Source organism: Vipera berus, assembly GCF_964194415.1.
Source record: "Vipera berus genome assembly, chromosome: 12".
Taxonomy (NCBI): Eukaryota; Metazoa; Chordata; class Lepidosauria; order Squamata; family Viperidae; genus Vipera; species Vipera berus.
The window spans coordinates 16,689,438-16,714,172 of record NC_138215.1 but is presented as its reverse complement, the minus strand read 5'-3'; the positions used below and the strand labels follow the sequence as shown (position 1 = coordinate 16,714,172).

General features: G+C 45.4%; 3 protein-coding genes across 6 annotated transcripts; 1 reads left to right on the top strand and 2 right to left on the bottom strand.

Annotated features, from left to right (window-relative positions):
- Positions 1-6,522: 6,522 nt before the first annotated feature.
- Positions 6,523-13,576, bottom strand: LOC308673348 (protein FAM200C-like). Its single transcript, XM_081336961.1, has 7 exons — positions 13,432-13,576; positions 11,673-12,151; positions 10,852-10,966; positions 10,199-10,284; positions 9,495-9,621; positions 9,145-9,345; positions 6,523-8,604 (listed from the first exon to the last, which is right to left on the bottom strand). Exons 2-7 carry the CDS (start codon positions 12,051-12,053, stop codon positions 6,761-6,763), a joined length of 2,754 nt encoding a protein of 917 aa, XP_081193087.1. The 5' UTR covers positions 12,054-12,151; positions 13,432-13,576; the 3' UTR covers positions 6,523-6,760.
- A 73-nt stretch (positions 13,577-13,649) lies between these two features.
- Positions 13,650-17,631, top strand: LOC308673772 (uncharacterized protein). Of its 4 annotated transcripts, none has more exons than XM_081337722.1 (3): positions 13,650-13,762; positions 14,755-14,874; positions 16,172-17,631. In XM_081337722.1, the coding sequence occupies exons 2-3, from the start codon at positions 14,841-14,843 to the stop codon at positions 17,293-17,295; spliced, it is 1,158 nt and encodes a 385-aa protein (XP_081193848.1). In that variant the 5' UTR covers positions 13,650-13,762; positions 14,755-14,840; the 3' UTR covers positions 17,296-17,631. The 4 variants fall into 4 exon arrangements, with proteins under 4 accessions (XP_081193848.1, XP_081193847.1, XP_081193849.1 ...); XM_081337721.1 differs by lacking the exon at positions 13,650-13,762 and adding an exon at positions 14,040-14,098; XM_081337723.1 differs by lacking the exon at positions 13,650-13,762 and adding an exon at positions 14,222-14,239.
- A 965-nt stretch (positions 17,632-18,596) lies between these two features.
- On the bottom strand, positions 18,597-23,976 carry RPS17 (ribosomal protein S17). The gene is made up of 5 exons (XM_081337231.1): positions 23,845-23,976; positions 22,002-22,153; positions 21,483-21,588; positions 19,332-19,397; positions 18,597-18,724 (listed from the first exon to the last, which is right to left on the bottom strand). Exons 1-5 carry the CDS (start codon positions 23,845-23,847, stop codon positions 18,644-18,646), a joined length of 408 nt encoding a protein of 135 aa, XP_081193357.1. The 5' UTR covers positions 23,848-23,976; the 3' UTR covers positions 18,597-18,643.
- Between the last annotated feature and the right edge of the window lie 759 nt (positions 23,977-24,735).

Genomic DNA, 24,735 nt, shown 5'->3' with positions numbered 1-24,735 from the left:
TAAGTTGATAAGTTAATAATTTGCTTGTGAAGTGACTGACTTCCCCACTGACTTCGGACACAGCAAGTGTAAGTATGAACCAATTGCCTGAATTTTGATCCAACGATTACAGGGATGCCACAAAGGTCATAACTCTGAAAAACAGTCCTAAGTCACTTTTTCCAGCACCGTTGTAACTTGGAACGGTCACGAAATGAGCTGTTGTACATCAAGGACTTACCTGTATACCTGAAAAATGGTTGAAAGAAATTCACACACCCTCACCAAGGGCTCTTGCGAGACTCCCGTTCTACAAACCAGCATCAGCATCATCTAAGATTTAAACAAAATGTAGGACTCTGCAAGACATGGCTTAACGTGATGGGTGATCCTTTTTTCCAATTCTGGTCTGAGGTTGTAATTATTTGGCCCCTTCTATTTTTCTCATGTTTCATGCGTTGTTTTTTTTTAAAAAAAAGCCAGCCTGCTGTTTCTTTCCTAGTTTCCACAATATTTTGCCCTGATCTAACATAGATTGCCTTCCCTCTGTGTCTGCTGGGACACATTCTGCATTGAGGCACCTGCTCCATTAAGCAGGCAACTTGGGCTGTAGTCGTCCCAAGCAAGCAATGTTTGATGAATAAATGATAACTTTTAGTCAAGTTGAAACAATTGCTCAGCCAACCAGCATTTTCAGGGCTGCGGAAGAAGTGGCTTTGTTGCTGTACTTGAGGCACTTCCTAAATGCTGAGAACAAAGAGGCGGTATGTGCAAAAGGAAATTAATATAACAAAAATTATATTTACAGACTTCCGCAATCATTTTAATTTTTGCCCATTTGCAGTCCAATAAAAGCTCAGGGACGTGGTGGCTCAGTGGGTTAGGACGCTGAGCTTGTCGATCAGATGGTCGGCAGTTTGGTGGGTCAAATCCCGAGTGCCGCATAGCAGAGTGAGTGCCTGTTACTCGTCCCAGCTTCTGCCAACCTAGCAGTTTGAAAGCATGTAAAAATGGAAGTAGAAAAATAGGGACCACTATGGGGGGAAGGTAACAGTGTTCCGTGCGCCTTTGGCGTCTAGTCATGCCGGCCACATGACCACGGAGACATCCTTGGACAAGCGCTGGCTCTTCGGCTTTGAAACGGAGATGAGCACCGGCCCCTAGAGTTGGAAACGACTAGCACGCATGTGCGGGGGAACATTTACCTTTACCTTTAAAAGCTCAGTACAGGTAATCTTCAAGTCACAACTGGAATTCAGGCTGGAATTATGGCCATGTCATTGCGGTTGTAAATCGAGGCATCACATGACCTGGGGCGGGTTGGTGATTGTTAGATCCATTTTCCTCAATGGGCATTTTTTTTGCTGGAAATCAGATGCACTAGCTGAAAATGGAACATACACCCCCCAAAAAAGTATCACAAATTGTGGTCACATGGCCACAGGATGCTGTAAAGAGCTGTAAATGTGAGCCAGTTGCCAAGCACCCAAAATTGTGATCACATGACCCAAGGGATGGTATTCAGCCGTCATAACTTCATAACCAGGTCATGAGTAGCTCAAGGGAGATCGACCCCTACTTTAGTCATTAAATGACTTGTAAAATTAATTCAATCAGAATAGTGAAGAAACATAAACCCAACAGAACTCTGCTGCCAACTTCAATAGTAGCCGCAATTTAGTGTCAAAAAAAAAACCCACACCACAAAAGAGTTCTGTCTTCACAAGCTTACAGAAGGGTTCAGAGGCCATGTATCTCCTGTTGAGTTTTCAAATGCTGCTCCCCTCTTCAGCTTGATTTGGGCTGCTTGATGTTTTCATAGTTCATGCTCTCTTTATCTGTCGTAGCTGCATTTCCACATGGTAAACCACAACAGTTAATTTGGGTTTTCGTGTCATCGGGCTCCAAGTGTGTGAGCCTACCAAGAGCTGGAGGCTAGGCTGAAGGCTGTCTGTGGTACATGGAGTGGCTTCCTCAAGTTCCAAATGAAGGTGGTTTCCCTAAGTTTAAAGTGGCCTCCACTCCAGAGGATATGCTAAGTCTTGGATGAGAGTCCTTCTGTATTTGTCAGAGCCGTGCAGTGTAGAGAGGCTATTGTCACTAACCTGTTCCTGTAACCTAGCTTGTTGTGGGAAGAAGACACAGTAAGCATAAGGGAAGATCCTGTGGCATGAAATCAACTCTTGGAAGTGGTGGCCTCCAACTGCTTCTCCTCTTAGTATTTTTGAGTGTTGACCCCAAGATCAAGAACAAGAGAGAAGACAGAGCAAAGCATTGTTATTAAGGCAGTAGTTGGAACCAAAAGCTTGAGCTAGCCTTCAAAACTCTTTAATGGGAAGAAGTGATCCAAAGTCTATATACCAAAACTGCTACTCTATCTCATCATCTAGGGTTTCATGACCTTGAAGAGGCATTGGAAGCAGAAGAAATCCTCAAGAGATGACAGCACCTTTTAATGTTTACCCACTGTGTCTTAAGCATTTATGGTCAGAGTGACTGAGTCATGCACACTATGCTCACAAAACCCAACCCAACTCCATGGTAGTTTAGTATGTTGAGCCAACAGATGTGTAGAAGCAGGGACAACCATTAAAAAAATCACTACCAATATAACACAAAGACTATTGTTCCATCCTTATGGTAAATAAAAGGCTGAAGAAGTCTGTTCAACTTTGAGTTGCTTTTCTTGAACATTTTCACACATTCTTTCTTAACTGTGTGACTGGTCTGTTTTGCATATTGATATCTACACCAATAAGCAGGTTTCTCCTTGAGAAGAATATTTCTCCAGCCCTTTGCTATCCGAGTGTTCTGACAATCGCCTTGTAACTTTCAGTCCTTTCCCAAATAGGAGGCAACCTACTGTTGGTAAAAAAAATAATTGACCCAGCTTGCATAGGTAGTTATCACTTGCTATCTAGTCATCTTAACTGAAAGTCCCTTTTGTATATAAAGCTCAAGCTTTCCCATTAAGCTCCTGTTTCTTCCCTTTAGAACAGGGGTGTTCAACCTTGGCAACTGTAAGACCTGTGGACTTCAACTCCCAGAATTCCCCAGGAATTCTGGGAGTTGAAGTCCACAGGTCTTGAAGGGGCCAAGTCTTAAAGTTGCCAGGTCTTGAAGTCCACAAGTCTTAAAGTTGCCACGGTTGGACACACCTCTTTTAGAGCATCTCCTTCCTGCTGCCAATCCTCCTTTTTTCAGCATCTGTGATCTTTCTGCTTCTTCATTGATGCCTGTTTTGGCACCACATTGATTTTGGTTGAGCCCTTCCCACTCCACTCTCTTGTCAAACCAGCCATCTTCTGCAGTTCTGCTCACCTAGGCATAACTGGCCCCCAAGGAGCACCAGAGTCAAGTGTGGGACCAGCAAACCTTTTGAATTATAGAGGAGATTCTTTTAATCCTGCATTAACACGGACTGGCCATAAATAATTCAGCCTCCTACACTGTGCTTGCATAGAGTTCTTGCATGTGTGTTCTGCATACGCATCCCACATTGTCAAAGTAGGTCATGGCAGCAGTAGCTGTCCTAGAAAAGATGCACTTTTCCTTCTGAATTTATAACCACACTAAAAAGGGACAAACCCCAACCTGAATTTGGAATAGTATAACCAGTGTCATACAAGACAAAAATAGCTAGATTGGGCAATATGTAATATTGAAATCTATCGGCCGGGACGTGCTATTTTCCAGATGTTGTCTTGCAACTCAATCAGTCAGAATAGAACTGGAAGGGACCTTGGAGGTCTTCTAGTCCAACCCCTCTGCTCAAACATGAGACCCTACCTGTGCCATTTCAGACAAGTGGCTATCTAGTCTCTTCTTAAAAGTCTTCGGTGTTGGAGCATCCCCAACTTCTGAAGGCAAGTTCTGTTCCACTGATCAACTGTTCTCACTGTTAGAAAGTTTATCCTCAGTTCTCAGTTGATTCTTTCTTTGATTAGTTTCCCTCCCTTGCCTTTTGTCCTGCCCTCTGGGGCTTTGGAAAATAAGTTGACCTCCCCTTCTTTGTGGCAGCCCCTCAAATACTAGAACACTACTATCCTGTCCTCTTTTTCTCACGCGTTCTCTGACATTATCCATGCTGGAACTGTAACTTAGCCTGAGAGGGGTAATGGGTCCTTCATTCCTATGTTATATTTTAGCTCTGGTTATGTCTAAAAGAACAGGTCGCATAAATGAAAGTTAGAACATTTCTCTTTTGACTTCATCAAGCCATGGTTTGCTCAAGTAGACCAGGGTAGGTTGGAGTAGCACAACGCAACCAAAATTAAACTAAATACTTAAATGTTTTTTTGTGTGTGTGTGTGTGTGTGTGCGTGTGTTGCACAAGCCAGGCCTATGTGACACTAGTCTACAATTGCTTAAGGGAAGTTTAACTTTCGCTTCCAGCATCAGAAAAGCGTGGTCTGCTGTGTTCTCTTAATCCAATCCTCACCATCAAATCTTTGCTTCATCTCCAAAGCAGAACAGTAAAACTTTCAACATAAACTACTGGCAGAAGCTCTTAAGGATTCACACAGAAGGCCAAGATGCTCCATATAGATTCGGGCAAGTAAAGGTCAGGCAGCTGGGCGGTCTTTTTGTCCTTCCCCCCCCTCACCTCTATAAACTGTTTTTTGGAACAAAATTCTAAACTTGGCTGTGGTGCCATCTAGAGGTGTATTGCCTTTCTTTTGGTTCCTAAGTGATAACTAGATTCTGACATAGTTTTGCTCTGCCATTAAATAGAGATGAGACTTGGCATTAAATGGGTCCTTTTTTCAACCAAGAACTGGAGCTTTTCTGGTGCATGGCATGAAGGACATCTTAGGAAGGACCTCTGCTCCAATTTAATTCCCAAGAGCGGTGTTTCTCAACTTTTTTGCAACTTGAAGGTGGGTGGATTTCCACACCCAGAATTCCCCAGGCAGCATGGAAATTGAAGCCCACGTATCTTCCAATGGCTAAGTTTGAGACACATTTTCAGAAGTGTGGACTTCAACTCCCAGAATTCCCAAGGCAGCGTGCTCCTTTGGAAACATCCAAATCCGCCATTTTCCTCACCAGAAACTTGCTGTTGGGCAACACATGTAACTTCATTCATAAAGAGACAGCTTGTATTTGATTTGGGATCACATGACTTAACCTCGGGTGCTTTCATAGTAGGGTGGGACAACCTCAACATTTTGCCCTCCTCTTGGTAGGAAGCTGCTACAAGCAACTTCCAACTCTTAGGAACAAACCTATTATCCAAACACGCCAATTCCCTTCTGGAAAAGTTTAATGCTGTGTATTGTATGTAGAAAATAAGACACAATCCCACTCTCCACACCTTTGTTAAGATGTTCAAAGCAACCCAGGGAGGCTTACTTTGTTTTAGCTTTGTCAGGGCTCATTTCTGTATTGGGCAATTTAACGATCATCTTTTATCACCGTTGTTGTCACCAGATGTTTTGCTTTTATTCGGAAGACACACAAATCAAGTTTTCACTATGGAGAGGGTCATAAGAAATTATCCACTTAACACAGATTTTCACTGTACTTTATGAGAGATTCTGAATACGGCAATTGTTTGTCAGATTTCTTCTTATATCCTGGCCTTCATATGAAACAAGGAACTTCCATCATTTTCCAAGAACTGGTTGGTGGGAAAACATGGGGGTGACCTCTCTATAAATTCCATCTCATACTTAGCATCTCAGCACTTAAATAAATACTAGTTGTGCTGCATGGCATCTATATAGATACCCTTTATGGATATTCATCTCGGTTATAACACGTTTGTAAAGGTGCTTTTCCAAAAGGTTTTTGTTTTTTCTTGAAGAAGTTTCACTTCTCATCCAAGAAGCTGGACTGAAGAAGCCTCCCGGATGAGAAGCGAAACGTCTTCAAAGAGAAAAAACGAAGTCCAGTTGCCCCTTGAAAAAGCACCTTTGGGACAACCATGACCTGGATGACGGAGAATACTCTTTTTGATTTTTGTAACCAGAAATTAACACAGTTGTCTTTGAAAAATACTCATATGGTTTCACTTGTGCGTATATCTGAATAAACGACCGAGATAGGCAGCAAATAGCTTGTTTCCATTCTACCTTTGCACACATGCCTTTTACACAAAAGTGTTTCATGTTGCTTATTAAAGGTGTATAAGTATTTTCCCTGCCTTACACCACGGCACACAACCCATGGCCTTTAAAATCTGGCCACAATTGTTGAGCAGCAAAGCTCCTATGATTCTGAGAGGCAAAAAGATATTAAAACTCTCTTTTAAGTACTGAAATAGAGAGATGAGTTTTAAAAGGCAAATTTTCAGAATGGCCCATCAGATCCACCAGCTTCAGCTTGGCACCTTGCCAGCGTTCTGTCATTCAAGGGGAGGAGAGGGGGGGAATCAAATGGGCAATAAAGCTGTATAGTTTTATGATGGGAACTTGGGACACTCAAGGCGGTGTCTATATATGATGCAACCTTTTGTAACATTTTGCACCTCCAACATATTAAATGCGATCCTTGTGTACATAAATGGTCCCATCACAACACAGGGCTGGCAACAGACGATTCCACATATAAAAGAGTATTTATTGATTTGCATAGTAGAGACGGCAGGTGGGCGTATAATCCAACATTATTCCTAGACTATCGGTACATAATTATATTCACAGTTACAAATAAACTGGTATACATTTAAGCCTAGTATCTCTACCATTGGATGGAACACAGAATAGAAAATAAAAAAGGGAAGACTGCTCTACACCAGGTAAGGAACCAGTGCAAAACAGCCACATTCTGCCTAAGTTCAGTGGGAGGCTTGGCACTGCATGCCGTCGGCAAGCCTGTTGTAATTGGGAGTGTAGGAAGAGATTGCCACTCGCAAACAGTCATCCAGATGTTTGTCCGTCATCCGCGTTCTATTCTTTGACTTGATAAATCTCCGGGTCGAGAAGACAGACTCACACTGGTAAGTGGACCCAAAGTAAGACTTGATCTTGGCAGCTGTTTTCCTCAACAGAGGAAATTTTTGGGCATCGACCAAGTTCCAAAAGTTGGCATGACTCGAGTTGGACTTCAGAAGGATGTCGTTCTGGAGGCCGGCAATCTCTGCCTTGACCTCTTCCACCATGGCCTGGCACAGCTCCCCGATGGCCACAGCCGTCTCTGCCACATCGATCGGACTGAATGGGTTCTCAAAGAAGGACACCACTGGCTCGATGCCGGTGAACTGCTGGAAGCGGGCATGAAATTGTTCCTCTAAGGTCTCCAGGTAACCCACAAATGGGGCGTTGTTGAAATCGCTCTCCCCGACCACTTGCTTCATGGAAGGGAAGGGAAGAAGGGACTTCACCTCCAGGTGTGACTTCCACAACCTCAGTTTGCCTTTGAAGGAGTGCACTGAGGAGATCATCCCGCAGATGTGCTTATCGTTTCGATGAAGTTCAATATTCAAACCATTGAGTTCTTGCATCAAGTCCGCAAGGAAAGCTAAATCCACTAGCCAAAACCTATCATCCAGCTGTTCCACATACTGGTCTTTCGTCTTTAAAAAGGCCTTTATTTCATCCCTCAGGGTTAAAAACCTGGCGAGGACTTTGCCTTTGCTGAGCCATTTGACCTCCGTGTGCAAGATCAGGTCCCCGTACTCCACGTCAACATCCTTCAGGAGGGCTTTAAAGAGCCGATGCTGCAAAGAGACGGCGCGGATAGAGTTTATGATTTTAGTCACCACGTCCATGACATGTTTAAACTGCAGGACTTTGGCACACAGGGCCTCTTGGTGGATGATGCAGTGATACGAAATAAACTTTGGAAAAGATTCGTCCTTCTGACAGTGAGCAATGAACCCGTCCATGCTGCCCACCATCGCTGGCGCGCCATCGGTCGTGATGGAGGAGAGTTTATGAAGAGGCAGGTTGATTTCAGTGGCGTAGTTCTTGAAAGTCAGGAAGATATCTTCGCCTCTTGTTTTTCCTTTCAAAGACAGGATTTTGAGGAGCTCTTCCTTCACTGCAAGATCGCTAAAGACCAGCCTCACGATCATGGCCAACTGGGACGTGTCGCTTATGTCCGTGGACTCGTCCAGCTGCAGGGAAAACCAGAGGCACTTCTGCAGATCGCTTTGCAGCTGGTATTCCAAGTCGTTTGAGATGGATTGGATTCTGCGAGAAACGGTGTTCCCAGACAACTGAAGCTTTTGTATCGCAGTCATGATTTCTTTCTTATTGGAGAAGCCTTCGAAAATCGAGTCGGCGGCCGTCAGAAACACCTCTTTCAGCAGCTCGCCGTCCTCAAAGGGTTTGTTCCTTTTAACCAGCAAACTGGCAATTTTGAAAGAGGCAATGGTGGTGTTCTTGGAGTGGACCACGGGTTTGGTGTAGACGGTCAGCTGGGAGGCAAATTTGGACTTCATCTCCTTCACTTTCATCTTACGAAGCTCGGAGTCCAGGGGATAGTTTTTGGCGAACGTGCCGTGGTTTCTCTCGAAGTGCCTCTGGACGTTGTGCTTCTTTGCAACTGCGACCGTGGACGAGCAGATTAAGCACACCGATTTTCCGTTCACGTCCATGAAACAGTATCGTTCCTCCCATTCTTTATGGAACAGATACGTCCTTTGTCTTTTACGGGCTGGCTCGCTTATTTTTGCAACTAGAAGACAACAACAACAACAACAACAAAATAAAACCATGATAGTTCAGCGCCTACTTGTAAGCAAAGGTTTTTTTTAAAAAAGGCTTTTTAAAATCACACTGTAAGCAGATGATGTGATGGAATGCAGTCTGGATTCCCAGGAGGGAGGGGCTCCCTCCCAGAGGTCAACTAGAGCTTGCAATGCCGGGTGGGCAGGCAGAAGGCTATAAGCAGCCCCTCCCTAGCAATTCACAAACTATATCTCTAGTTATGCAAATATAGTCTGCTTTAGTCTTTAGGCAAGATTCCATCTGCAGGCAAACAGCAATAAAGAAACTATTTGGAACTCCAGGTGTGGTTCTTGGGGCCTGGCACAGCTGCCATCTTGCCTTGTAACCCCCTCCCCCCCCTTTTGGCAGTCCACGCTCAGTAAAACCAGAACATTAAAGGGAACACCTGCCACACGCTAAACATAAAATATGCTTTCTACCCAAAGAATTGTAAACATCTTCTTAACACCAGATTTAAATCAGGAGTGATCCAGCATTTGGCACTTACTATTCATTTTCTCTATTTTTTCTTGGACTGCATTTTGATGGAAGTTACTGCTCTGGGAAGCGGAGGAGTCGTTCAGCTCCATCATCCTTTTCCGATTGGGTACCGATTTTCTCCTCTGTTTCTCCCTCTTTTTAATGCCGTCACTTTCTGGCAGTCCCACCGATGGGTCTCCTTTTCTCTCGGCTGCCCACTTATCGGCTTCTACAGTGAACACAGGAAGCTAGTAAAAGCTCTTTGGGGAAACAGAGGCACCAACCAAACCCAGTTAACCCAAGCTGCGTTCAGGATTGTCTTTCCACTTTGGCAAAAAGGGGTATAATTTCATAATGGATGAAAGAGAGAAAGCTTACCAAAGGCAGCTATAAGTCCACAATCTTGCTCCACAGCTTGCTTGCGGAAACCTTTCTGATCAGGATCGGGCCGGGTCCCTTCTTTCTCGGTGACCTGGACAGCCACATCCTCAGTCGCCACAGGGACCTGGAAGGATGACAGGAAGTAGAGTCACTAGCAAAATTCAACGACTAGTTCACCCGTGAGATGGAATCATGATGAGGATCCTGGTCTGTGGGAATGACCTTGGGGAATGAGGGGAAGGGACACTGCCCAGAGAATGATCAGATAACAGGGAGAGGAGCCCACAGCTGCCTAAGGCAGAGGTCCCCAACCTTTTGGACACCAGGGACCACTTCGGCAGAGGAAGGTTTCTCCACGGACCGGAAAGGGCGTGGTTTTGTGTGCTGCCTGCATCCCACAGATGAGGCTTTGCTTGTTTGTGCAGACCGGATGTTGGCATGCCATGGCCCAGTACTGGTCCACAGACCGGGGGTTCGGGACCCCTGGCCTAAGGAGGAAAGAAGAAGAAGGAAAGAAGGAAAAAAGGAAAGAAAGAAAGAAAGAAAGAAAGAAAGAAAGAAAGAAAGAAAGAAAGAAAGAAAGAAAGAAAGAAAGAAAGAAAGGAAGGAAGGAAAGAAGGAAGGAAAGAAAGAATCTGAAGGAGATTTCTTTTTGCTAACGATTTAAGATATAAGTTCTGCAGTGATTTGCTTTTCCACACCTGAGCCTGTTGCGCAGTTGTTAAGTCTCCGCCGCCACAGAGAAGTGATGTTGACTGGGCACGTATTACTGACATCATTCCATCTCCTGGAAGAAACCAAAGGTAATAATACGGGTTTATGTGTTATCTCGGGAACTATGTTGAGTTTCAGGAGAGCCGTAAATATGAGCCAGTTGCCAAGTATCCGAATTTGATCACGTGACTTTGAAGATGCTGCAATGGTTATAAGTGTGAGAAATGGTCGTAAGTTACTGTTTTCAATGCCATTTAGTGACCTTGAACAGTCACTAAATCAACTGTTGTAAATCAAGGACCAACTGTACCAGATTTGGTTAATATAGCCTTACGATAAAGTAGAATTAATTCATATTGTTGCGTTTGCTTGCCTGGTTTGTAATGGTTGCGAGAAGGGTGAGAAATGGTCACAGGCCACTTTTTCCAGTGCCGTTTTAACTTCAAACGGTCAATAAATGAACCGTCGTAAGCCGAGGACCACCTGTGCTTGATGTTGAAAATACAGTAAACCCATCTTTCAACTCTGGGAAACGACTGGAGATCTATCTTTGCTTGAAAGGAGGCCGGTAAAAGCTGATGTCCAGGTTCCCCGGAGGAAAGACAGCAAGCGAGTGGAAAAGCAAGCTGTTCATCCTTACCTTGTAGTATGGACGTTCCATCCCCTTCGTGCTTCATCCACCTTCGTAGGGCACTCTGTCGGGCATCTGAGGAAGTCTTGAACGGTTCAGGAAAGTTGGGGCCCGACTCTGTGTACTGAAAGACAGAACGAAGGGGGAATGTCAACCGTCCCAACTTGCTCAGTTAGAAAAGGAAGACTCTCAAATCCACGATTAACGAAAGCACGCTTTGCTAAAGTCAAGTGGTTACAAAGAGGCAAAGCCGGATCTGAGCTTTTCATGCCCAAAGTATACCGTTCACTTTCCCCTTATTCCCACTGTCGCCCTTGGTTACCTCTAAGCGTCCAACTGAATCCACACAAGTCGTTTGGGTAACAGTCCCTATCTTTGCGGGCTGGATGGTGCTGCATTCCATAGTGTGACCTTGGCACTGTCGAAGGCTCTCACTGGATACTACAATGCTTAGTTTTGAGTTCTCTCGTACTATCCTCCCCCCCATTATCCTACCCCACAGTTCCTCCCCACCCATTGCCTACGACAGACGGCAGCAAGCAAAGCATGGCATTGCACAGGGGTCTTCAAACTTGGCCCTTTTACGACTTGTGGACTTCAACTCCCAGAATTCCTCAGCCAGGCACGTGTGCCTGAGGAATTCTGGGAGTTTGAAGTCCACAAGTCGTAAAAGGGCCAAGTTTGAAGACCCCTGGCATAGCAGGAGGGCAGTCCTGACAGGCAAAAGAGTTAGGAACCCCATCCCATGTGTACAAACACACACACACACACACGACCAGAAAGCTCTGAGCAATTGAGAAGAGGGTTGGGAGCAGGACCAAACATTTTACCTGCTGTTCTTCTTGTTTCTTGTCTTCGGCTTGGGTCAAGAGGTAAATTTCAGCCAGGGCTACAGCTTGGGAACTGGTCTCGGCTCCACATTCCCGGACCCACCTCTGCATCTCCGGAGGAATGACGGCCAGGAATTGCTCAAGGATGAGCATATCCAAAATCTGGTTCTTTGTGTGCTGCTCCGGTCTGAGCCACAGATGGCAGAGATCGTGGAGCTGCTTACAGACCTCCCGGGGTCCCTTGGCCTCCTGGTAGTGGAGCTGCCGGAAACACTGCCGATGGAGCTCAGGGTGCAGGTCCCAGTTTTCTGCCCCGCTCCCTGACTTGATGGTCTCAGGGTCCCTTCCAGCTTCTGCGCCAGCTGCCTGTGGTTCATCCATCCTTGAGATGTTCTCCTGGCGGGGCAGACGGTCTTCCTGGGCTGCCAATTTCAGCCACGAGGGCAAGGATGCCTCTGATTGATGATGGCCACCAGCTTCTGCAAAGTCAAGACCACGTAGAGTCATGGCCAAATTCCTCAAGCACAGGAAGCCTCTTCCCAGTGTGGGTGACCATCAGGGAACGACAGGAAATTCCCACTGAATGAGCCTCCCTTTTAACATCAATTTTTACCTTTTCATTTATTTACTAGGTACGTCACACAGCAGTCATTCCCAAGGAGTTTGGAGGATGGAGTAAAGGGCCCTCCCTCGGCAGTGGAAGACAACAAGGCAAACTCTCAGACCATTATCTTGTCCAACCCTGGCAACTTTTAAGACTTGCGGACTTCAACTCCCAGAATTCCCTAGCCAGCATCCTCCAAAATACGATCCAGGGTTAGTAGCGAGATTTTGCCTAGTCCAAAACTACAAAAACTTCCCATCTGCCTTCAGAAAGTGATTTCAACCCCATTTTTCCTCTAAACAAGATGACAGGCAGTCCTTGATTCGCAACCCTTCATTAGTGACCGTGTGAAGTTACAATGGCAGAGAAAAAAGTGACTTTATGACTGTTTTTTTTACACTTAATGACCGTTGCAGCATCCCTGTGGTCAAGTGCTCAAAATTCAGAGGCTTGGCAACTGACTCGTGTTTATGATGGTTGCAGTGTGCCGTGGACACACGGTCAGCTTTTGTGACCTTCTGACAAGCAAAGTCAATGGGGAAAGCCGGATTCACTTAAGGCCTGCTACTGAGTTAATAAATGCCTCGCTTAGCAACAGAAGGGGGCTCAATTGTGGTCGTAAATTGAGGAATACCTGTACTTTTCTGCAGGATCCAAGAGGGACAGAAAAGTTGCAAAAAGAATGGCAGCCCAGTTCCCACCCAGTCCCCAAAGAAGAGAGACAACCTCTGGGGTGTTTCACCTTTCACGGAACATCCCCTCTTTACAGAGCCCCCCACCCCCTGCACTACAGAGAAGGGATGACTGGGGGGGGTTTGCAAGGGGACGCACCCCCACACGCGTGGCAGGGGAACAGAAGGAGGGCTCCCCTGCTTGCCTTCATTGTTCTCTCTCTCTCGTTGAACAATACCTGGATGCTGAGCCCCCCGCCCCCCACTCTGGCTTTGCAGAAAGACGGGAGGAAGCGCCAGGACAGGCGGACGAGGACCCCTCCCCACCAGCAGACCCCGCCCCGCCCTTTCTGTGTTGCTGCTTTGTAAAGGGGGAGGGTGGGCTTTTCCCCTCCCGGGGGGAAGGGAATCCCACCCCATGGTCTCTGCAGCTCCGGGACGCCCCTCTCCGCCAAGCCAGGCTTGGCAAGGGCTGCAAACTCACCCAGTTCCCGCAAGGGGGTCCGCCATGCAAAGCTCGGAGGAGGTGGGGGGGGGAAGGCCACTCCCCCCCTTTCCCCCACCCCCACTGGAAAAGGCGGAGCAGGAAAAGTCCTGGGCGGGAGGACCGCTTGCAAGGGAAGAAACCCCCCCCCCCGGCCTTCCTGCCCCAATTCTCTTCCTCTCTAGGAAGTTGGCTCGTTTCATTTAACCCTTGCAAAGCCACGAGGAAGGATCGCCGCCCTTTTGCAAGCAGCGCAGGATGCAGGCGAAAACATCTGGGCACCGCTGGGCGGCCGCGGCCAGACTGCAGCGGATGCATAGAAATTGCAAAGGTATGCAAAGTTGCAACGCCCTCCTCCCCCCCCCTCTGCTTCTCATCAGGGGGGGCAATGAAAAGCCTTTCCCCCCACAGCAAGATATATTTCCCCCCCCCTCCCCCGCTGTATGGAGGCGCCTTGCCTCGAAAGCGCGAGCGAGGCTTCGCTGCGGCCACGGCCGCCGAAGGGTTAAAACTAGCGACGGCTGAATTCCTAGAGCGGAAGAGAAAATTTTTTTTAAAAAAAAAAAGGAAACAGGAAGAAGAAAGGGAAAAGCCCTCTCTAGGAAACAGGCTCCTCCCAGAAGAGGGCGGGAGGGGCGTCTGTAGGATGGGGGGGGGTCCGCTGCGGGTGAGCCCCGAGGCTTTTGGGGAGCAGGGCGGGCTGGCGCTGCAGGGGAGGGCCGGGAGGGCGGCCCAGGAGCTGGAGGAGACCTCCAGGCTGGAGCCCTTGCGGGGAGGGGGGGAGAGGGGGGGCAGAGGGACTTTTCAGGTTAGTCCTGTATTTTTTTCCAATAGAAAATCGTGGTTTTGGTTCGTATGGGGGAGGGGAGGGAAGTGTGTGTGTGGGGGGGGGTGCGCGCGGCCTTGAGACGTGGACAGAAAAGCCTGCTCCGCCCCCCCAGCCCCCCTATTTCCATTCTGCATAGCAATTTTGATGGATGCTATTCATGGAGGTTTAAATCAGGAGTCTCCCACTTTTAAGACCGGTGGACTTCAACTCCCAGAATTCCTTAGCCATGATGGCTGGCTGGGGAATTCTGGGAGTTGAAGTCCACCGGTCTTAAAAGTGGCCATGGTAGGACACTCCCCCATGGAGGCACATGTGCCTGGCTGAGGAATTCTGGGAACTGAAGTCCACAAGTCATAAAAGGGCCAAGTTTGAAGACCCCCCCCCAGGTTTAAATGGTACAGAAGAGACCCTGCTGTTTCTCCCGAAACAGTGTTGTGTGTTACTGATTCGTATTTTGTATACAAGCCAGTGAGCAAGTTCCTTTTTCTTTTTAGAATCGCTTGCCCTTTGAGAAAGGCATGCATGCTGTGGAGAAGTGGACTTTGCTGAATCTTGAGCAGAGTTCTTTAGCCGTCTAGTCATGGAAGACAATTGTGCGGTTGTGAACCCTTTCGGTAAGTTTTCTGAGTTTTCAGAATCAGAACGCTTTGCACAATCTCTGTTTCGTGACCTCGTACTTCTTTCTTCTGGTGTAGCAAAAGATGATATGGCTTGGCTAATGAAAACACTTGTTTTTTGCTATTGATGCAATTCTCCAGTCAGCCCCAAGTATTAAAAGCACAATGAATGTGGTGATTTATCAATGAGCATTAGATTATGGAACGAGTAAGAATTAACCTGAAATCCTAGAACTTGGGATTTAAGTAGCATCTTTTCTGAAACTTTAAGTGTCTGCCTTTTAATAAAATGTGCTTGTTTTCAACTGTCATAAATACATGCCAGTTGCACGCAGCTGAATTTTGATCGCGTGACCATGAGGATGCAGCAACAGTTAAGTATTAAAACTAGACATATGTCCCATTTTTGACTGCCATTGTAACTGCAGGGCCAGCATATAAATGCTTGTTAGTCAAAGACTACCTTTATGTCTCTTCTATAATCCCATGGAATCTTAAAAGCCTGTTGTAATAATGCTCTTCATCTCCTATTAGAGGACAGAGAATGAGAATGGAGGAATGAATTACCCAGAAATGATGCCACAAGGAAGAATTCCTGCTCCATAATTGTTGTTATTAAAAGAGTAAAAAAATGAGAAGAGAGAGATACTGTAAAAATTTGCCTGCCCAAACCTAAAAACTCAAGTCGGATTGATTAGCGTGGCATCTAAAATCATTCTGATGGTGTCACAAAATAGTGACCACTTATCTCTGAAATAAAAAGATGAGAAAAGCACATCTTCCTTCCCCTGTCCTGACCACTTTCTACAGAGGGACGATCAAGAGCATCCTGTCTGGTGAGGATGGCCGAAAAGATCATTGGCAGTTCCCTCCCTCCCATCCAGGACATAGCACAGAAGCGTTGTTTGAACAGGGTCTGTAAGATTATCTGGGACGTTACTCATCCTCTTCACAACCTGTTCTTGTTACGTTCTAGGCGGCTTCGTGGTCCCTGAAGTAGAACATCCAGATTCAGTCAGTTTCATTCCATACAGTATTAACCTTGTGAACTCTCAAGCTTCCTCCTTCTGTTAAATGTTCCAAGATGGTTTAATATTTATATGTTATGTATATGTAGGGGTGTGGGTCTATACATGTTGTATATAGTATGTTTAGGTGTGTCATGTGTGTTCACTTTGAAAGCAGGCAACTAAATTCATTTTTGATGTGTGTCGTGCCCACAGTAAAAAAAATGACAATAAAGGTTATCTTGGTAGACAAATTAAAACAAATATTATTTTCTTGTTTTCATTAGATGTTAGCAGTTCAGAGATGGAGAATAAAGAAGAATCGTGTTTTTTGGATGCCGCAAAGAAGGGAGATAAGAAAAGGGAGCCGCAGAGAAGGAACACTAAATTAAACCAGATGAGGAATAAAGCCCCTCCCTCTCTGATGGGGGACCACCCTGGTCAGCTTGACAGCCTGGAAAAAACCAACCAAGGAAAGCAAAAGCATACTTTCCTTCAGCGCCAGAAAAGCTTCCATTCCGACTCGAACCTTATCGCTCACTGCACCAGTTACATCAAAGAGCAGCCGTTTAAGTGCGAGAAGTGCGGAAGGAGCTTCAGTCTGAACGCCCACCTCAGCGCCCATCAGCGAATTCACACGGAGGAGAAGCCCTTCAAGTGCTCCCAGTGCAGCAAAAGCTTCAGCGTGATCACCGGCCTGACCAGTCACCAGAGGAGCCACACCGGCGAGAAGCCCTACAAATGCTCGGAGTGTGGCAAGAGCTACAGTTCCAGCACCAGCATGGCTTATCACCAAAGGACACACCGTGGGGAGAAACCCTACAAGTGTCTGGAGTGCGGGATTGGCTTCAGTTTGAGCACCAGCCTCATTTCTCACCAGAGGATTCACACGGGCGAAAAGCCCTACAAATGCCTGGAGTGCGGGAAGAGCTTCCGGGTGAGCACCAGCCTCACCTCCCACCAGCGGATCCACACGGGGGAGAAACCCTACAAGTGCTTGGAGTGCGGCAAGAGCTTTTGCGTGAGCACGAACCTCACCTACCATCAGAGGACGCACACGGGGGAGAAGCCCTACAAGTGCTTGGAGTGCGGGATTGGCTTCTGCCTGAGCACCAGCCTCACCTACCACGAGAGGATTCACACGGGAGAGAAACCCTACAAATGCCTGGAGTGCGAGATGAGTTTCCGACGGAGTTCGGATCTCAACACCCACCAGAGGATTCACACGGGGGAAAAACCGTACCAGTGCATGGTGTGTGGAAAGAGCTTCCGGGTCAGCTCCAGCCTCACTTCCCATCAGAGAACGCACACGGGGGAGAAACCGTATACCTGCCTGCAGTGTGGGAAGAGCTTCAGCAGAAGCACACACCTGAACGCTCATCAAAGAACCCACAGGGCAGCTGCTGTGTGAATACTTGAAAGAAAATCTCATTGAGGAATTCGCTCAAGGGACACTACCCCCCCCCCCCCCCAGATTAGAATGTGAAACAAGATTAAAGTTGTAGTTGACCAAGTGGAGCATATTAATGTTCTGGAACTACAAGAAGAAGCCTATTTCCTTTTCATTTCCTTTGTCCAGATGTCTTAGTACCTAACTTTTGTGCCTCCCCTACTTTCATTACTGTAAATGTTGAAACTGGGTTAAAACTTTGCATAACTTTAGTGCTGAATTGTTATACAAGTGACCAATAAAATCTTTAGTATTGTCCATTGTTCCCCAAATATGTTGAAACTTACTAATTCTGTCTCCAGAGAATGCAACCGTCACCCCCATGTCACAGCCCTCTTTGGGGTGAGGGTAAATGGCTGGGGATGGGGGGAAATACTGCTTGCCTTAACGGGGAACTTCTAGAATGCAAGGCCACTGCAAAAAATTCCAGAAATTAAAATCTGCACATCTGGAGGAAGCCAAGTAAGAAAGTGCTGTCCTAGTGTAGGACTAAAGAGATGTTACTTTAATCTCTGCTAAGACTATGTATAAATCTCGATAAGATGCTACCTGTTAGATCTATAGGTAGATGTTTGACAGCTTGTCTGGGCGAATTATGAGATACAGGCACATATTTTTGAGAGGCTGGGGACACAGCGGTCTTCTCCATGACCTCTAAAAATCGTGGACGAATTGTGCTAGACCTGACCCTAACCGTGCTAGATTACTAAAGTCGGGTTGTTCCTATCTTCAAAAAGGGTGAAAAAAGAATTGATGTTGATACTGGGCAAAATTCTTTAATAAATCCTTAGTGCCTTTAATACTAAAACATCTTGCTTGAGAGAAGTGTTTCTCAAGAATAAATTGGCAGTCCTATGATTACAATTTTACAATTTTTTTATGGGCTTTGGTCGTGGGAATGCAACAGACACTAGTTCTTTATTTTGCAAAGCAGCATGGGGGTCCAATCTTGGCAACTCTTAAAACTTGTGGACTTAAATTCCCAGAATTCCCCAGCCAGCATGCAAAAAGCAGCTGAGAGCCTTGGGGGGAACCCCAAGATGTATATTCTAAAATCCAATGAATAGGATTTGCTTGGTTGTGGCCAGCTGCATTATTTTTATCTAACAAATATAGATTTAATCAACACATCAAAGTTAACACAAACACTACTTAGCAGATATAGGAATGCAACCAAATTCTTAACTCTATTGTACATGGAGAGTCGGTGTATACAACACTTACCTAGAAGACACAGGTATTTGAAATGATACAAGTCAAGGTGTTGTTTCTATATATTTATTGTAAAAGTGACAACATGGAAACGGCTTTAGATGGCACCTCTTGGAGTTTTGAAGTTCATCCCTACGGTGGGCTGTGTGACCTGCAGGTTGGATAGGCTGCCAAAGTCCTGCAAATAGAAGAGAGCCAAGATACACTAAGCAGATCCCCGGGCAAGAGCTGAAAAGGAGATCTTTTCATCCAGGCTAAATTATCTACGTGAAAACATTTGGGTGATCTTTGAGGCTCAATTTCCTTGGTATGCAAAAATAAAAATAAAAATGAAAGCTTTTAGCAATCGTGTATTCACCAAGTATTCTAGTGATTTGCCAAGAAGTTGGGTTTGCTTTATCCCCTGTATCTGCCTGGCTTTTAAACACACCACAAAAATCTGCCTCCCCCCCCAAAACAAATCAGAACTGCTACAAAGTGGGCTGACTTTGGCGGGGGGGGGGGATCTTCACGTCTGATTTGCCATTTCCTTCTTCCTAAAGTTTCCAAGGGAAGGGACTGGCCTGAAGTTACCCAGCTGGCTTCATGCCTAAGGTAGAACTAGAACTCACGGTCTCCCACTTCATAGCCTGGTGCCTTTAACCACCTCAGCACGCTGACTCTCCTGGCTATTTTATTTTCACTTAACCTTCAGACTCTCGTAATTAACAAGCCAATTTAGGAAAAAAACAACAACCAGCTACTTAGCTATAGAAAAGCAATTTTGTGGGCACCCATCCACTCACCAGCAACTTCAACATTTCCTTGGTATCTGGATCCACTTCAATGATCTCCTGATCCAGGGCAGAGACCTGAGAAAGAAAGAGGCAACGATTGACGGTTACAACTGAGAACTGAGTCAAAACACAGCAATTGGGCAATGTATGCATTATCATAAGCCCCCTTCTTACAGGCAGCCTGAGATTGTCAGCAAGATGCTTCAAGAAACATGAGCAAGGAGTTACAAGCCAAAACTATATGCAAATATGAACATGGCACTTTAACCTGTTGCCCTGGGGACCACTCCCAGGAACATCAGTTTGGTACCAACAGTCCCGATGGACAGGAATGATAAGGCCCCTAATCCTAAAACATCTGGAAGAGGGCAAAATGTTGAGGAAGGCTGACACAAATACACCAGAATAAATTTGTTCTCCATAAAAAACTACAGTTAAAGAGTGAAGCACTGGGCATCAAATACAAACAAATCCTCGGTGAGATTATGTATTCATTTGGGCTATCCTTTATTCTCAGATATGCTAACCTGGAAAGCTTTTAAGAACAAAATGTACTGCAAATACTTCTAACTTTATTCTAAAACTATGTATTGACCTAAATTATAGTGGGGTTTTTTTGGTTTTACTTCCTGTCATTTTTGTTCATTATCCTAATTTTAATCTTAACAAAACCAGGGTAATTTTACCTATTTGGCTAATTTTGGCTATTTCGTATAGGGCTAAACTACTACAGCTTTAAATAATCAGGGTCCTACAAGAGGAAGCCTGTTACTTTGTAAATCAGGGGCCTCCAAACTGGGCAACTTTAAGACTTGTGGACTTCAGCTCCCAGAATTCCCCAGCCAGCCTGGCTGGGGAATTCTGGGAGTTGAAGTCCACAAGTCTTAAAGTTGCCCAGTTTGGAGGCCCTTGTTGTAAATCAACAGAACAGAAAGAGATCAAGACTGTATGAGCAATATTTTACATATATTTCTGTCAAAAGATAAGCCACACAGAAAGACAACTGCATGGTTTGAGAACAGACTATAGTACAGCAAGAGGGCCCTTATGTTAATGAGGAAAAAAGCAATCAAAACTACTGTGATTAAGGCTTCCAAAATCAACTACAAAGTCTCAGATGCCACTGGGCTAAATTGAAACCCTGTGTGAAAAGCTCAGGGTCTGAAGGAGATGGGAAGAGGCTCCACAGACACGGGAAATGCTTTCAGGCTTTCTCTGCCTGCACTATCAATGACGAGGCCACAGGCAAAGGCCGCCATCACTTTCGAATGCAGGCTCCACTCACCTGGGGAAGCCAACTTCTGCACTACAGGGAGTCTTTGACTTACAACCACAGCCAGCCCAATTTCTGTTGCTAAGGGAGACATTTGTTAAGTGAATTTTGCCACCTTTTATGAGCTTTCTCGCCAAAGCTGCTAAGTGAACGACTGCAGCTATTGTTAGTGACCCGGTCATTAAGTGATTGTGGCTTCTCCATTGACTTGGCTTGTCAGAAGGTCGCAAAAGGGGATTGTGTGACCCCGGGACACTGCAACAGTCATGTCAGTGGCCAAGCGTGAGAAAAAGAGTTGTAAGTCCCCTTTTTTTGCATGCCGCTGTGACTCTGAATGGTCACTAAACAAATTGTAATTAAGTCGAGGGCTACCTGTATTCCCTGACTGAATGCTAGGCCCCATTCACACAGGCAACCACAGTAACACTCTGAGAACAAGTTCCTAAAATGCATTTGGTCCATGTATCGTTCTTCTGACGCTTTAAAGCAGGAGTGTCAAACTTGCAACATCACGTGACGTATCGTGAGTTTTTTCCCCCATTGCCGGCAATGGGGTGGGTGCGATTTCACACTGATGCATCTGGCCCTCGGGCCGGCAGTTTGACACCCTTGCTTTAAAAAGTCACACTGATCCTAAACTGAACACGTTGCTCCTAAATCCATGTTAGATTTTATTAATTCTCATTAGTGATTTAAATCCCAATTTATTGAGCAGAAAAAAGTTTTATTAGGTAAGATTACAGACAACCCAGAAACTACGTTTTGCTACAATGACTTATATATTTCAGGGAAAATTCTTGGCAGGCGTTTTACTGGAGTGAAATATGCGTTTACTTAAATGTAAGACGTGAAAGCTCTGTGAAGCTCATCTGAGATATAAAACTGACCTCTGGGACGTAGTTATCCCTTCTTTCTCTTTCCTCTTCTTGTAGTTTGATGGAGATACCTCTGACGGGCCCCCTTTGAATGCGTTTCATCAAATGGGTGACATATCTGTGGAGAAGAACAGGGGGGGTCTAGTATATTTCACTGTGATTTCTCCCCCCCTAAAAACAATCAGGCATTCAAGCAAAAAATCCCAATGCGCTCTGAACTGACTCAACAAAGCTTACTTAGCCTTAACGTCTCAAGTACAGAAAAATGCCAAACCAAGAACAAAGCTGTTGCCTCTGCTTGAACCACCCAGTTTTAAGTAATGTCTGAAAAGCTCAGGGTTTGGTAGGAAGTGAAATAATCCTCCAAACACGGGAAACGCTCTCAAGTATGCTTTTCCTGCACTATCAATGACCAGGCCACCAAGAAGACCAGAATCACTTTCGATGCAGGTTCTGGCTAAGGAGCAAAATCAAGGTTTAGAATGACCGTGTGAAAACTTCACATGGAGTCACATCAGCAAGCTTGCCTACCCAGCGATTTTGTTCCGCAGTTTCTTGCTGGGGATGATAGCGATCTCCTCACACACTCGCTTGTTTGTGTGGAAGTCATTTCCAAGGCGAGTGTAATATTTTTCAATGATCACCCGGGCTGCTTTCTTCACCGTCTTCGTACGGACACGTCCCTAAGAAGATCCCAAGGAAAAAAAGAAATCAGCAAGTTAAGGAATTAAGCCTTTCGAATGTTGCAAACACCTGAGAAATTGGAAACAGGGGATGCCTAAACCCTCCAGCCTGCGTCTCCCTTTGAAAAGTTATTTGGGACCGAAAAGCCTCAGAAATTCTGCTTTCCTGGATGGACTAGTGTTTCTTTCCTAAGGATGACGGATGAGATTTCGTCGAAACGTTGCCCTGATACCTCCAATTCTACGTGTGGGAAAAACCCGAATGACCAAAGATCTACACATATATATATACGTATACGTATATATATATCTGTGTGTGTGTGTGTGTGTGTATATGTATGTATGTATGTATGTATGTATGTATATATATATATATATATATATATATATATATATATATATATATATATATATATATATATATATATATATATATATATATATATATATATATATATATATATATATATATATATAATGTGTGTGTGTGTGTGTGTGTATATATATACAGATAGATAGATAGATAGATAGATAGATAGATAGATAGATAGATAGATATAGATATGAAATCTCATCCGTCATCCTCAGGCTGGTGGCTTCAACTTCATTCTTCTGGGAAGGAAAAAAAAACCTGAATGACCAAAGATCGATCTATCTATCTATCTATCTATCTATCTATCTATCTATCTATCTATCTATCTATCTATCTATCTATCTATCTATCTATCTATCTATCCTATCATCTATCTATCTATCTATCATCTATCTATATCACAGTTCACACATTACACTAAATCATGACAGGATTGGACAGCTTTTGCCTTGATACGCAAGCAGTTACAAACTACAGTTTATGAGGCTGAATGAAGCAACATCTGACCTCAGAGCGCACAGTAGGGAAAGTGAAAAAGAAAGAGTTAGGAATTCTGCTGCTTTTATCCCCCAATCCAGGGGTCTTCAAACTTCGACCCTTTTGTGACTTGTGGACTTCAACGCCCAGAATTCCTCAGCCAGGCACGCGTGCCCCAATCCATATAAACAGGCAACCTGGCATCACCATTCACACACACAAACCAGGCAGGCTAGAAAAGGCAGGTGTGTTAAATCCAAAACCATCAGAGGAGGATGATGACGATGATATTATATTATTATTATTATTATTATTAATAATAATTATTTTCCCTTCCCACCCACCCCCAGCAGGTGAAATTCCCCCTGGCAAGCATACAGCGTTGACTTGCCTCCCATGCAGGCGCATCACTTTGATGGGAGGGAATCTTCACCTGTTGGATCTCTGCCTACCAGGCAGCTTTTCAAGCAGCAAGGCGGGGGTCGGGGAGGGCAGGCAAGGCACCCCCCCCAAAAAAAACCCGCCTCTTTTCCTCTCCCAAAACGGAGGGGCGGAGGACCCCCGGCCCTTCCGCTTTCACAGCCCCTGCTCGGACCCCGTCAAGGCCTTGGAAGCCTCCAGAGCCCGCCCGGCCTAGCTGTTCCCCCGCAGCCTCCACTCCCGCAGCCATTTCTACGGCGGGAAGAAATCCCCCGGGAACAGGCCAGGCCGGCCGTCAGGATCGATTCTACCGAGACGCCCACCGACCCTTATCCCGGACGCTACCGAGACCGCCCCGCATTTCCCTCCCGCCGCCGCCGCCGCCACGGATGGCCCCGGATTGCTTCGTCGCCTCTCTCACCATCTTGGCAGCTCCCGGCCGGAAAGGGGGCAAAGGTTCATGGGAAAGGAACTAGAAAGTTCGGTCTAGATTAGAGCCAGCAAGCGAAGCGGAAGTGCGCCTTTCGTGGCGGCCCCTAGCGGCCTGGAGGACCGCCGTACAGGCACGGATTCTTAATGGGTTTTGCCTAAACTCTTGGCTGTATTTTGATTTTTAGATAGAAAGGCAGCACTGACGGGCTTCTGGCATTCAGGAAAGGGGCAGAGAGTTCTCCCTGCAAAGAAAAGAGACATAAAAGAATAAGTAAAATAAAAGGGCCTTACCTTATTATTGTCCTCCAGGGAATATCACCACTGTGGGCACATAACCCAACCACGTTCATCCTAATCCGTTGATGGAAGAATTTCAGTGCAAAAATACAATATTTTATGAGCTCCGGGTAAAGATTTTATCATATAGCAATATTCTCTTTCTTTGGAGGGGTGGAAGAGGAGGACGAATGAGGTGCAATGCTTTTTCTACAATTTAACACAGGAACTTCAGGGCTACATCCATACTACTACAAAATTCATTATTAAAGAAAAAGCTGACAGCCTTACTAAGCAATCTACTGATAAGCTTCAGATAAGCTGAGCACTAGCTGGGATGCCAAATTTGCATGGCCATCCCAGAAATGCATAAGACCTGGAGAGAAGCCTACTTATGGAGTAGCTATACAAAAGCATTAAACAAACCATTAAATTTATATATGTAAGATAGAATCTTCTTTCAACTATATGTATGTAAAATACATTTTCATGGTGAAGAATGGTTTTAGATAAGAATATAATGGGATTATTGGTAATGAAAATAGAACATCCAAGTGTGACAATGTCCAGAAATGCAACTGTGTTTGTTGGGTTACTGAAGAGA

Excerpts from the sequence above, each read along its gene's own strand:
- LOC308673348 (XM_081336961.1), bottom strand. The coding sequence starts at position 12,053 with ATGGATGAACCACAGGCAGCTGGCGCAGAAGCTGGAAGGGACCCTGAG. Across the intron at positions 10,967-11,672 it reads AGAAACAAGAAGAACAGCAG|TACACAGAGTCGGGCCCCAA; the intron begins GTAAAATGTTTG and ends TCTGTCTTTCAG. Across the intron at positions 9,346-9,494 it reads TGGACTTATAGCTGCCTTTG|AAGCCGATAAGTGGGCAGCC; the intron begins GTAAGCTTTCTC and ends TGTTCACTGTAG.
- LOC308673772 (XM_081337722.1), top strand. The coding sequence starts at position 14,841 with ATGGAAGACAATTGTGCGGTTGTGAACCCTTTCG. Across the intron at positions 14,875-16,171 it reads TGCGGTTGTGAACCCTTTCG|ATGTTAGCAGTTCAGAGATG; the intron begins GTAAGTTTTCTG and ends TGTTTTCATTAG.
- RPS17 (XM_081337231.1), bottom strand. Across the intron at positions 21,589-22,001 it reads CTGCGGAACAAAATCGCTGG|ATATGTCACCCATTTGATGA; the intron begins GTAGGCAAGCTT and ends TCTTCTCCACAG. Across the intron at positions 19,398-21,482 it reads GGGATAACTACGTCCCAGAG|GTCTCTGCCCTGGATCAGGA; the intron begins GTCAGTTTTATA and ends TTTCTTTCTCAG.